Source organism: Somniosus microcephalus, chromosome 32, assembly GCF_052327205.1.
Source record: "Somniosus microcephalus isolate GS21.2 chromosome 32, FLI_Smic_1.0, whole genome shotgun sequence".
NCBI lineage: Eukaryota > Metazoa > Chordata > Chondrichthyes > Squaliformes > Somniosidae > Somniosus > Somniosus microcephalus.
In genome coordinates this window covers 15,551,270-15,564,370 of record NC_141018.1, presented here as the reverse complement: position 1 = coordinate 15,564,370, position 13,101 = coordinate 15,551,270, and the positions used below count along the sequence as shown (strand labels likewise).

Genomic DNA, 13,101 nt, shown 5'->3' with positions numbered 1-13,101 from the left:
GCTAATTGTCCCATTCGAGTCAGAAATCCCCACACTATGATGTCATCATTCATGGTGCTTTCAAAGTGTCCAGCAAGCTTCTCCACTTCTGCAGGCTTCTCAACCACTCTTGCACAATGGCAGAGGCCACCAGCTGCTGCCAGCGGCAGAGGCCGAGCTGCCTTCAAATTCGACGAGGCTTCACTGCAGGCATTATTGGATGGGGTTAGGGTCCACAGGGAGGTCCTCTTCCCTAGGCCAGGGAGGAAGAGGCCTCCCACTGAGACCAATGCTGCATGGATGCAGGTGTCAGCAGATGCCAACTCGCTGGGAGTCACCAGAAGAACCTTGGCATTACATCTCTATCTCCTTCCTTTACTCCCCCACAGTACCATCCAGAGCCTCTGTCCTCACTGTGGAGGAGGAAGAGGCTGTGCAGCCAGACTCCTCAGAGGAAGCTCCAACCTCTGAGGGCGCAGCATCAGCAGAAGTAAGCGCACCCAGCACCAGCGCAGACACTCACACCTCGGGGGGACCTTCGGGACATAGAGCAGTGTTGTCACCTGGTGTTTCACAGCTCACAAGTGAGCCTCAGCAGATTCTGGAGACAGGGACAGCAGTGGAAAGTCCTCGTCGGAGGGCGCAGGACTCTGCCAGCTCAGCTCAGCTGTGCTGCATGACGACCCTCTGCCTCTGGGTCCATCCGCAAGAGAAGAGGTGATGGATCTCCATGCACAGATGCAGGAGTCTCTGGCAGGTTTTGTCTCCAGGGTCGCTGCGAGTGCTGAGCAAATGGAGGAGTCCATAGCGACCATGAGCAGAGCCTTTGTGGAGTCATTGGCGCATGAGCGCATCACCATGGAAAGGTTGGCAACCTCCATGCAGTAGATAACTCGCCAGGGTACGGAAAACATGGTGAGTGCTCATAAGAGAATGACATCGCTTGAGGAGCGTTGGCCATCTGTTGAACAGAGAAACCAGATCTTCATGGAAGTCCTTCTGAGTAGGACTGCCAGTGCAGAAACGGGTCCCACTGGCCCCCTAAAGCGCAGCAAGGTGCTCTCAAGCCACTTCCAAGCGCTGGCCCCTTCTGGCCTGTGCAGCTTCAGGTGAGTGAGCAGCAGCCTGGTGCTCCTGGTGCTCATCCTGCTGTTCCTGGTTCTGCTGCTGCCGCCTCTGCTGTTGGAGATCCTCTAATGCCAGGAAGGGAACGTCCCAAAGGCCTCCCATGCTTCTGGCAGATGCCTCCGTTGAGGGGGCGCTGAGTTAGGGTGGTGAGAGGGGCTTGCCAGGAGCTCACACTGGAGAAGTGTGTGAGGCTCCAACTTTCTGCAGCTGCTCCTAAGGCTTCAAAAAGTTCCCCCAAGCCTTGATCAACAAGGTCCTGCAGCCTGCAAATGCTGCCTATTTAAATCTCTTCAGCCCTCAGCGACCTGCTGCTGCAAGCAAGCAAGCCAGCTGTTGTCACGCCAGCTCTCAGCAGCGGGGTTCCCCGCAGGCGGGTTTCAGGTGGGGAAAGCCCCAAAGTCGCAACGGCACGGGAAAATCCACTTTAACAAGCAGATAATTGCTTGTTAGTGCTCCGACGACCAGTCCCGTCAGCGGTGGCCGGGACTGAAGCGGGACGCGCGGAAACGGCAGTCCGAAAGTCGGACGGGGCGGGGAATCATGCGGGGGGGTCCCGACCTGTTTTTTCGCCGATTTTCGGCCCCATGCCGCATGAAAAGCCGCCCAACGGCAGCCAGAAAATCGGGGCCTATGTGTTTGCCTGGTGTGTAGATCAGTTCAAAGTCATATCTTTGCAGCTTCATCATGAGTCGTTGAATCCTTGGAGACATCTCATTCAGGTTTTTTTTTATGATGGCAACCAGTGGGCAGTGGTCTGTCTCAACTGTGAAGGTGGGAAGTCCATATATGTAGCCATGGAACTTTTCTAGTCCAACTACCAAGCCTAGACATTCCTTTTCAATCTGGGCGTATCGACACTCAGTATCAGTCATAGACCTGGAGGCATAGGCAACAGGCTTCCAATCTTCACCCTCTGCTTGCAGCAAGACCGCGCCTAGGCCATCTTTTGATGCATCCGTTGACACTTTGATTCTCTTTGTTGGGTCAAAGAAGGTGAGTACAGGTGTGGTTGTCAGCACTGTTTTGAGGTTCATCCACTCTTGTTCATGTCTTTCTGTCCATGCGAACTCATTTGTTTTATGTAGCAGGTCTCGCAGACAGGCTGTCTTGGCTGACAAGTTAGGAATGAACTTTCCAATGAAGTTTATCATCCCCATGATGCGTAGCACTCCTTTTTTGTCAGTGGGTCGGGGCATGTTGAGTATGGCGTTTACTTTTTCCATATCTGGCTCTATTCCTTTACCAGATAGATTATCTCCTAGGAAAGTGACTTCCTGGACACCAAATTGACAATTGGCTTTGTTGAGCTTCAGTCCATTCCGGCGTATGCTCTGTAGCACTTTAGTCAGTCCCTCATTGTGTTCTTTCAGTGTGGAGCCCCAGATGATGATGTCATCAACATAGACCCGAACTCCTTCCAGACCTTCAATTATGTGTTCCATCGCTCTATGAAAGATTTCAGATGCAGATATTATCCCGAAAGGCATTCTGAGGAAACAATACCTGCCAAATGGTGTGTTGAAGGTACAGTATTTGGTGCTCTCTTCATCCAGTTTTAGTTGCCAAAATCCTTGTGAGGCATCGAGCTTTGTGAAGTATCTGGCACCTGACATTTCACTGGTGATTTCTTCTCGCTTGGGAATCTGGTAGTGTTCACGTTTTATGTTTGCATTTAAGTCCTTTGGATCCATGCATACTCTTAGATTATTGTTCTTTTTCTTTACACATACCATGGAGTTAACCCAGTCTGTTGGCTCTTCGACTTTCCTGATGACTCCTAGTGTGGTCATTCTGTCCAGTTCTTTCTTGAGCCGGTCACGCAGGGGTGCTGGAACTCTCCGTGGAGCATGTACCACTGGCTGAGCATTCTCCTTTAGCTAGATCTTGTAAGTGAATGGTAGAATTCCAAATCCTTTGAACACATCCTGGAAATTACTCACTACAGAATCCACTGAGTCATCTGGTCTGCTTATGGCACAGTTTATACGGTAGACTCTCTTGACCAGTTCTAAGTCCTCACAAGCTTTGTCACCTAGTAGTGAATCAAGTCCTTCAGCCACAACAGAAAACATGAGATGATGCACTTTGTCTTTGACTGTCACTTTGAGTGTGCATACACCTAAGCTATCTATTTTCTGTCCACTATAGTTCTTCAGTAGTACTGACTTTTTCTGTATTTTGGGCTTTTCTTTCATATTTTTAATGTCACTCATACTGATTAAGTTTGCTTTTGCCCCAGTGTCTAGTTTCAATGTAACTAATGCTCCATTTACCTGCAGTGGCATTATCCATTTGTCCTCTTTTACTGCATTAACTTTATGTTCAGCATTGTCCATTCCTGAGGGCTGCACATTTTCTGTATCCTTTTCGATATTGTCACATGACACCATTCCTACAAAAAATGTCTGCAGCACAGTCACTCATTACAGTTGCATCATTATTAATTTCACTGAAAGTCTTTGCGTGCTGCCGAGCTAGCTCACTGGCATGGCATATTTTCACAGCATCCTCCAATGTTAGTTCGGTTTCTCTCAACAAACGTTCCCTGACCTTTTTATCATGAATACCAAACACAATCTGGTCACGAATAATGGATGATTTCAGTTCAGAGAAATTACATATCTGTGCTTTCAGTTTCAGATCGGTCACAAAGCTATCAAAAGTCTCATTTTGCTGCTGTGTCCGTGAACGGAACACGTACCTCTCATAGGTCTCGTTCTTTTTGGGAGAACAATGTGTATCAAACTTCTTTAGCACATCGTCCATCTTTTCTCTGTCCTCCTCTTGATCAAATACAAACGTATTAAATACCTCTATCGCCTGCGTGCCTGCAACCGTGAGCAGCAACGCTATTTTCCTTGCGTCTGGCTTCGTACTGAACCCGATGGCAGCAATATAGAGTTCGAATTGTCGTTTGAAAGTCCGCCAAATGCAGTCGACATTCCCCGTGAGTTTCAAACCCTCCGGTGGCTTCAAATTCTCCATGTCACGTTTCACAATATTCAGCAGATATTACCAATCCTGGTACCATGTCATGTTCATAAATAAATAGATGTTTTCATTATGAACAGCTAGCTTGAGCTACTCATTTATTCAGCCATGTGGACTAGTGTACAGGCATCCATCTTGACTACTGCCTTGTGGGTAGTCCACTACTAAACATACAGCTCCACCTAGTGTACCATTCTAGAATGACATGTTACTGATCATTACAGACTCTAAAAATGATCTACTGCTTTTTATCCTTGAGCCATTTTCTTATCCATTTCTAGAAAGTCTAAGTACACTGTGTTGTAGGGTTTTCCACAGTTCACCTTAGGATGTAACTAACTCAAGAAAGTTAGAGGTTCGTCAGGTAGGAATCTTTGCCTTCGGAATTCATGTTGGTTACTGTTTACTTGGTTAACACACGGTCTACTTGTGGTAATTGATTTTCAGGTTATTATTGTACAGATAAACCTCAGGTTTACTCCTGAAAATTGATTCCATTATTTTACTCAATATTGATACAAGACTAAGGCCTAGAAATTCGGTATAGCCCCGTTTGGGGCGTTAGATCTGGCGAAGCGCTAAGAGTACCGCCAGCTGCGACTTAGCGCCACCTGGCGCGATATTGGGTCGTTGCGCCCCTGATGGTGTTTGCGGCGGTAAATCAGGCACTGCACGCGACTCTTAAGGCGCTAACGCGGAGGCGCTACCCAATATCGCTGTGGCGGGGCGCAGCGCAGGTGCTTTCAATAATCACTTTCCCTGAGACACACTGGCGTCGGCCAGCTCTTAAAGGGGCAGGTCAATTGGCATCACCAGACACATTCACTGCCTTGTAGGCCTTCAAAGCGGTGGGAGCCTACCTGTGGTGCACCAGCCTAGCAAGAAATGGAAAGGGTGAGGCAGAGGGCGGAACGCCTCACTGACGGGGCATTGGATGCTTTGGTTGGCGCAGTGGAATCAAGGCCAAGGAAAATGGTCGGATGTGATTTATTTTTTGGACAGTCTCCCGGGTGTGAGTGGCAGTTATGTGTCAATGTATTAGTTTTGCTTTCTGTTGCCATAGCTTTCTCATGTTTGAAGGAACCACATTTTGTGTAATGAAACACTTTCTTCATTTACAATGGCCATGCCTGCTATTTACATGCATCTTGCCCTTCACAGGCTTGGGGGTATCAGACCGGCTGCAGATCTGGCTGAAGCAGCTGGTAGAGCTCAGTCACCACCTCCTTTCTAAATCGCAGCCTTCTGACACACTGCTCCTCCGGCATGTTCATGTAGGAAAACTGCTGTCGGAAAACCCTGCCAGCGTAAGGTCTGCTGCGGCGACGTCTGTTGGCCCTCCTCCGTCTGGCCATGCCCGCCCCCCTCTCTCAGCGTCTCAGTGCCCTTTCCAGATGATTCAGCAGCAGGACGTTCCCCTCCAATGCAGGCCCCATAATAAGTGCCCATAGGAAGGTTCCCCGTTGTCAAGGCTCACCAACAGCAAGGCGATGGTCAGAAGGCTGCTGTTCCTCTGCCAGCGTGGGCATAGTGGTCAAATGGCTCTCAGTGTGCAGGTCAGCAACTCTTTGTAGCTCTCGAGGAAGTTGTGCAACAGAAATGTGTGCCGTTTTTAAACCACACCAGTCCCCTTTAAATAACACTCCTCCAGCCCGAAAGCGACTTGGTAAGGCCCAGGAAAACTGTCATTAATAGCGCCAGGCGCTACGGAGGGGGGCGCCACTGAATTTCCCGTCTGGGGCGCCGAAAAGGCGTTGCACACTCAGATGCCATCATAATTAGCCTGCGCCCATGAGCGGGCGCTAAGCGTTAGCGCCGGCGCTAAATGCATACTCAATATGGGGCGAGGCGCTAAACGCCTTGCGCCCCACCGGAATTTGGCTATCGCCCCAGTTATTGCCCTCTTTAGGCGCTAATCCCTGGCGCAACCAACCGAATTTCTAGGCCTAATAGGTTTAAAGTTGCCTCATCTATTATATGGAAGAAATAAATATGATGCTTTGTTGAGAATCTTAATATGAATGTTCAAAACTTCATCTGAGTGAAACACAGAAAAATAAGAGTAGGCCATTCGCCCCTTCGAGCCTGCACCGTCATTCCTTATGTTCATGGTTGATCCTCTATCTCAATACCATAGTCCTGCTCTCTCCCCATAAGTGTGGTAACGTGCACTTTTGTTACCTTGCATTGGGTCAACAACAACAATTGTGGATATGTATTTATTGCACCATCATTTGGCTTACCCTCTGTTTTTTTGGGACAGATCTCGCATGGGACGCCCCATCCTTCTCCTGGCATTAAGCTGCAACAACACGTTGCTTTTGTGATATTCCTGTACTTGGGCGCAGAGCACACACCATTCTCAAACGTAGAGAAGCAAAAGCTCTCTCTGATATCTAGAGATGAAATAGAAAATAAAAGTATTAACATAAAATAAGTTATTTCTGTAACACTTCTTACAAAAGCATGCAGTTCTCATGCTAGAGTTTCATTGAGGATTATGTTAAAATCACCGAGGACACAGTTATTTGGACACAATGTTTTAATCTACATTTAATAAAGTGGGTAATAATTTTTAAAATAATATTTCTCTTGATGTGCAAAATGTCAGCATAAAGACATAAGTTTCAAACCTGAACCATTTTAGCACTGAAAGTCCATTGCAACATTCACAAGTTTGCAGACGACACAAAGCTGGGTGGGCGTGTGTGCTGTGAGGAGGATGCCGAGAAACTCCAGTATGATTTGGACAGGTTGGGTGATTGGGCAGATGCATGGCAGATGCAATATAACGTGGATAAATGCGAGGTTATCCACTTTGGTGTCAAAAACAAGAAGGCAGATTATTATCTGAATGGCAATAGATTGGGAGAAGGGGAAGTGCAACGAGACCTGGGCGTCCTTGTGCACCAGTTGCTGAAGGTAAGCATGCAGGTGCTGCAGGCGGTTAAGAAGGCAAATGGTATGTTGGCCTTCGTAGCGAGAGGGTTTGAGTACAGGAACAAGGATGTCTTGCTGCAGTTGTACAGGGCCTTGGTGAGACCACATCTTGAGTATTGTGTGCAGTTTTGGTCGCCTTATCTGAGGAAGGATGTTCTTGCCATGGAGGGAGTGCAGCGAAGATTCACCAGGCTGATACCTGGGATGGCAGGAATGATGTATGAGGAGAGATTGGGTCGATTGGGCTTGTACTCGCTGGAGTTTAGAAGAATGAGAGGGGATCTCATTGAAACTTATAAAATTCTAACAGGACTAGACAGACTAGATGCAGGAAGGATGTTCCCGATGGTCAGGGAGTCCAGAACCAGGGGTCATAGTCTAAGGATAAGGGGTAAGCCATTTAGGACAGAGATGAGGAGGAATTTCTTCACCCAGAGAGTGGTGAACCTGTGGAATTCTCTACCACAGAAGGCTGTAGAGGCCAATTCATTAAAAATATTCAAGGAGGAGTTGGATATATTTCTTAAGGCTAAAGGGATCAAGGGATATGGGGAGAAAGCAGGGACAAGGTACTGAATTTGGATGATCAGCCATGAATGTATTGAATGGCGGAGCAGGCTCGAGGGGCCGAATGGCCTACTCCTGCTCCTATCTTCTATGTTTCTATGTAATATACACATCTACTATCCACAAGGTTGTACATTTATCATGGAATTTTTTTTAATGTTTCACCTTCTTTGCATGGAGGTATGAATTTCATAGGCTATGCACTGACTTGAAGAACTTAATTTGTGTAGGCTAGAAAGGGGAATTTTTGTTTCATCTTTCATTGGGGCTGTTTGCAACTAAAAGGACAGCTGCAGCTATGGTGTGGTCATCTAGTATGGTGCAGCAGGGTAGTTCTAGATGCTTTGGCCTAGAAATTCACTGTAGCCCCGTTTGGGGCGCCAGCCTCGCCAGGGCGCTAAAAGTAGCGCCCCGGAAGCAGTCGCGGCCGCCCGCCGGAAATTCAGTTTGCACGCCCCAGAGGGAAGCGCGGCGCTACTGGAGGTGCCCCGCATCCCTCTTGGGGCGCTGCAGCTGAATATCGCTGCGCATCGTGCCGCAGCGCCACACGCTGCGGCACGGTGCGCTGCGGTACTGCAGGCCTTCCTCCTCTTCTTAAAGCGGAGGGGCCTTGTGCAACGCGATCAAGGATCGCGAGTGCCGGCAAAGGAGCCCGGCACCGAGGAGAAGTGCCGGGCTCTTGGAACGCAGTCAGCACTCCGCGGGGGGTGGGGTGGCCTCAGGAGGCCGGGGACGGCAGCATGGAGAGGTGCTGGCAGGCGGCCAGCAAAAAAAAATGGCCACCCCGCACCTTTAATTAGCGCCTCTACCGCCGCAGGTAGGCCCCCCTGAACCGGTCGCAAATAGCGCCCGGCGTTTAAGCAGGGGGCGCATCTAAACATCGCAATCGGGGCGTTAGCGGGGCGCTGCGCACACCGATGACGTCATCGGTAGCGGCGCAGCGCTAACGGCTAGCGCCGCCATTAGCGTCCCGCTGAATTTAGCGGGAGGCGTGGCCAGTGGCTTCCGACCTACTTAGCGCCCTCTTGAGGCGCTAACAGGTGGCGCAGCCCACTGAATTTCTAGGCTTTTGAGTTTTATTACAGGCTGAATGGGGAGACTGGTGCTGAATTTGGCAGATCGGGCCTGCATCTTCATCTGTTTTCTTTACTGCTACTGACAGTAGTGCCATTGCGTGCTACTAACAGTGCTGCGGCAATCTGTCTGCATCTCAGTGAGTTGTGTTCTTTTTAGGCTTTCTTTTTTAGATTAGCAATTTTGCTGGTGAATTTCCACTGGTTTTAGCAAGTTGGGACTTTCTGATCCACGGGGTCCGTGCAGCTTGCACAGGCCATGAAAAACATACAATCCAAATCATTTAACACCTGCAACAGTGGTCTTATTAAGTGAATCAGGCATGATAAAGTTCAATTTAAACTTTTTTTTGAAGAAAACTGCTGCTTAAATAAAGTAAAATAACTAAAACATGGTCAGTCTTGTTAAAAAATCCTGAAAACTGCTGAGTGAATGTCTGACCAGGAACTTTCTTAAAAGAATATAGATGTCCTTTAGTTGAATTTGGAGACAATGTAACTAAACAGCAGTCATAATAGGTCCAATTTCCTAATAAGCACTCCCTGTGGGCGATGCTCACTGCTCGGAATGGAATTTTGTGAAATCGGCCCTGATGCGTTAGCAATGGCCAAGGAGTCAGCAACAGTCCAAAAAGTCAGAGCCAAAACTTGTTGACAAATAACCTACCATGGGGAAGTGTTTTGAAAGTTAAATGAGTTGAAAAGCAAGCATTCCATAATTGATGAAAAAAATCACTGGTAGATTACTTGAACCAAAAAAAGGGAATTCTCTGCTTTGAGCCTTAGAAGAAGAGGATTCCACTTCAACCTGTGTAGTTGTTGGTTTATCTAGCAGTTGTAGTTGTTGCTGGTGCTACTGAAGTCTTAATTGGATAGTTCACTTAAGAGAGATCATCTGGAGAAGAAAGATTGAAGGAGAATGTAAGAGGACGAAAAGGACCTTGAACAGCAGAAATGTGTCAAGAATACTTAATGTGCAGGAAAAGAAAGTAGTTCAACAGTTTTCAAAATGTGAAAAATACAGTAACAGATGATGAAATTTGGTGACAAGCCAGGAGAGAAGAGGATTGTGTAAAAATCACTGAGGTTACAGACTCCAGAAAAGATTGGTTTTGATGCTAAAGTGCTGGATTAAGAAGATGATAAGATCTCAATTTGAATCAATCTAATAAAGTTGTATAGGAAGCATATGACTGTGATTACCTCTTAAACAACTAAAATATCTTTTGAATCTAATACTATGTTATATTGAGTTGAACCTTGATGTGGTAATTTTGAATTAAACTGGTGTGTTGTGTTGACAGTGGTATTATCTTGCTTGTGGTAGTTAAAAAAGTGAATTGTTTTTAATATGTCATTGTGTCAGTGCAGTCCTTGGTACTAACTAGTAGTGTCAGCTGTGGTTCAGTGGTAGCACTCTCGCCTCCAGAGACTTGAGCACAAAACTCTAGGCTGACACTCCCAGTGCAGTACTGAGGGAGTGCTGCACTGTCGGATGAGTCTTTAAACCGAGGCCCAGTCTGCTTTCAGGTGGACTTAAAGTTCCCATGGCACTATTTTGAGAAGAACAGGAGAGTTATCCCCGGTTTTCTGGCCAATATTTATTTCTCAACCATCACCATTAAAACAGATTACCTGGTCATTATCACATTGCTGTTGTGGAACCTTGATGTGTGCAAGTTGGCTGCCGCGTTTCCTACATTACAACAGTGACTGCACTTCAAAAGTACTTCATTGGCTCTAAAGTGCTTTGGGAAGTCCTGAGGTTGTGAAAGTCTTTCTTATCCTTTGGTAAATGGTTCTTCGAGAAGTGATTTACTGTAATCCTGTCAGCAGCTGAACGGAGCCTGATCTTTAATTTTAGTCTGAGGCAGGTTTACACTGGAGGAATTAGAGTGAGCTGAATCCAGTATCCCTGGCTATGTGTAAATTCTGATAGCTCTTCAAAAAAAACTGCTGTCATTTTTTAAAAAAAAGATTAGATGTTAAATTACAACAGTGTGCAGAAATATAAGGAGTGATTCCATAATCTAGCTTTCCCAGCAGAGAGTGATGCTTACAGGAAACACATCTGGGAAATCTTGACGAGCACCTGTGATTCTGTCTGCTAAAATTAATAGGCGGAAAGTCACAGGCTGCAAGCCCAAGATTTTACAAGCTACACGACCTGCAAGTGCCAGTCCCACTGGGAGTGGTGGATTGTACAACACGTGTAAACAAGGCGGCAAGAAGGCTACCAGCTTCCAGATCTCCAGTAACTTTGCTCTGAACTGGCTGACAAAAGATACGAGGGAGCAGCCTAAGAATAAATATCACTCTGATTTCCTCTCTCTACATGGAGGAACTTGTCTTTACCTGGTACCTGTCCCCACTCCACAACACTAAAATACTTGTGACTGGAAACTCAGGGCTGTGAGAGAAATCAAATCAGTGTCCTACTATTCTGCGATGTTGCTCTATTACGTTTCACAAAATTGTTACATTTTTAATTCTGGTGTTGAGATCTTTCTTTAGTAATTATGGATGGTTATTACTACAGACTCACCAATGCACCTTCGTCCATTTAGTGATAGTACAGATCCTGGTGCACAGAGGCATGTGTAGCTTCCTTCAGTATTACTACATGTGCCAGACACACACAATCCAGGGTCCGATGTGCATTCATCGATATCTGGAAAATGAAATGAGGTAAGATCACGCACAGTAGAGCAACACTAATTTTTTGCTTTGGGAGAACTTTGTAGTATGGTGAGTTTGGAACTCTAGTCCTGAAACTGTAAGGCCCCAATATTTGCAGGGAGGCAGCAAAGGTGCAGGTGAAGCCTAAAATGGCTGAAGAACCCGCTAAGGCCGAGGACGTGGAGCTCCCGACGATCGTAACAGCAGGACCTCATTATAATTTTTTTCTTCCATTTCCTGCTTGGCAGCCAGCCAAATTGACATCCTGGCCGGCTGCTGGGTGGGAAAAAGCAGTAACAGGAGGCCACAGCCCGGGACCCTTGAGGAGGTCGGTGATTGGTGCGCCTGAAAAATGGTGCGGCACCATTGAATTTCTAGGCCACTATCCCTCACCTTGATCAACACTAAATAAAACCCCTTACCAATACACCTGTCATCTATCAGTGAGTATCCAGGAGGGCAGATACATCTATAGGAGCCATCCAGGTTTTGACAGGTGCCTGGTGTACAAGGGCGAGGTACAGTCAAACATTCATTGACATCTGTTGAGATAAAAGAGAAACAGCAAGGGAAATGTTAATGTAAATCGCAGAAATCTCATTAGCTAATAACATGACAAATATCTCAGTTTTTTTTACAAAAAGAAAATACTGCAGATGCTGGAAATCTGAAATAAGTATTTCTTGCTTAGTTCCGTAACAAATTTCATAAATTCCTGTATGCAAGTTGGAACACCAGTTCCTACATAGCAATTCCTGCTAAGGGAAGCTGTAAATTAAATGGTTTTCCATATACAGCTTAAAAGTCCTACTCTACCGGCATGTAAACCAGCTGTCATATGTTTGGCATCTTTAAGAAAAGTATTCCCCAAAATTAAATGAAAATGGGAATAAAACATTTTACATTATTTTCAACACCATATAAGTGTTCATTTTATGTTACTTGGGACACATAAATACAGCAGAACCTCAGTTATCTAGGCGTTTTGGAAGTGGAAAGGTGTCCGTAAGTCTGAAATGACCGATTCTGAAGTACTGGTATATACATACATAGCACAGAAATAATGGAAAACAATTCAAAACCAATATATACAGTAGATTTAACAAATTTGTAAAATTCAGCAGGCCCTACAGGATTTTTCATCCAGGGTGCACTGACCTCTTTACCTGAATTGCTGATACTCCTGGCGCAAGAAGCTCCACCCTGGGAGTGTGAATGCGATAATTTCTATTATTATATTTGCATATAAAACATTTTTAGATATAGTAAATGGCCAAGCTTATCAAAAAACAAAATACATGATACTGTAACAAGTGTTAAAATAAAGTTGAAAGTTGACACAGCTGTGTCAGCTGTGGCTCTGTTGGTAGCGCTTTTGCCTCTGAGTCAGATGGTTGTGGGTTCAAGCCCCACTCCAGAGACTTGAACACAAAATCCACGCAGCAGTGAGGGAGTGCTGTACTGTTGGAGGCCTTGGGTTAAACTGAGGCCCTTGCAGCCCTCTCAGGTGGATGTAAAAGATCCCGTGGCACTATTTCGCATAAAATAGTTGCTGCATTTCCTACATTACAACAGTAACTACACTTTAAAGTACTTCATTGGCTGTAAAGTGCTTAGGGACGTCATGTGGTCGTGAAAGACGCTATATAAATGCAAGTCTTTCTTTCTTTCAAAAATCAATGAAAACGCAAGGTGATTTCCCTAAGTCTTTTGAAGAGCCTCATAGGGACCGCTGGAAGAAACT

At 46.1% G+C, this 13,101-nt stretch overlaps 1 protein-coding gene across 1 annotated transcript in view; it reads right to left on the bottom strand.

Annotated features, from left to right (window-relative positions):
• Window positions 1-13,101, bottom strand: part of LOC147097290 (fibrillin-1-like) — a 465,058-nt gene that overhangs the window by 55,066 nt on the left and 396,891 nt on the right. The window contains exons 48-50 of the mRNA XM_085972115.1: window positions 11,780-11,899; window positions 11,224-11,349; window positions 6,342-6,494 (exon numbers count right to left, since the gene is read on the bottom strand). Coding sequence (XP_085828241.1) covers window positions 6,342-6,494; window positions 11,224-11,349; window positions 11,780-11,899 — 399 coding nt within the window. The remainder of the gene's footprint in view (window positions 1-6,341; window positions 6,495-11,223; window positions 11,350-11,779; window positions 11,900-13,101) is intronic.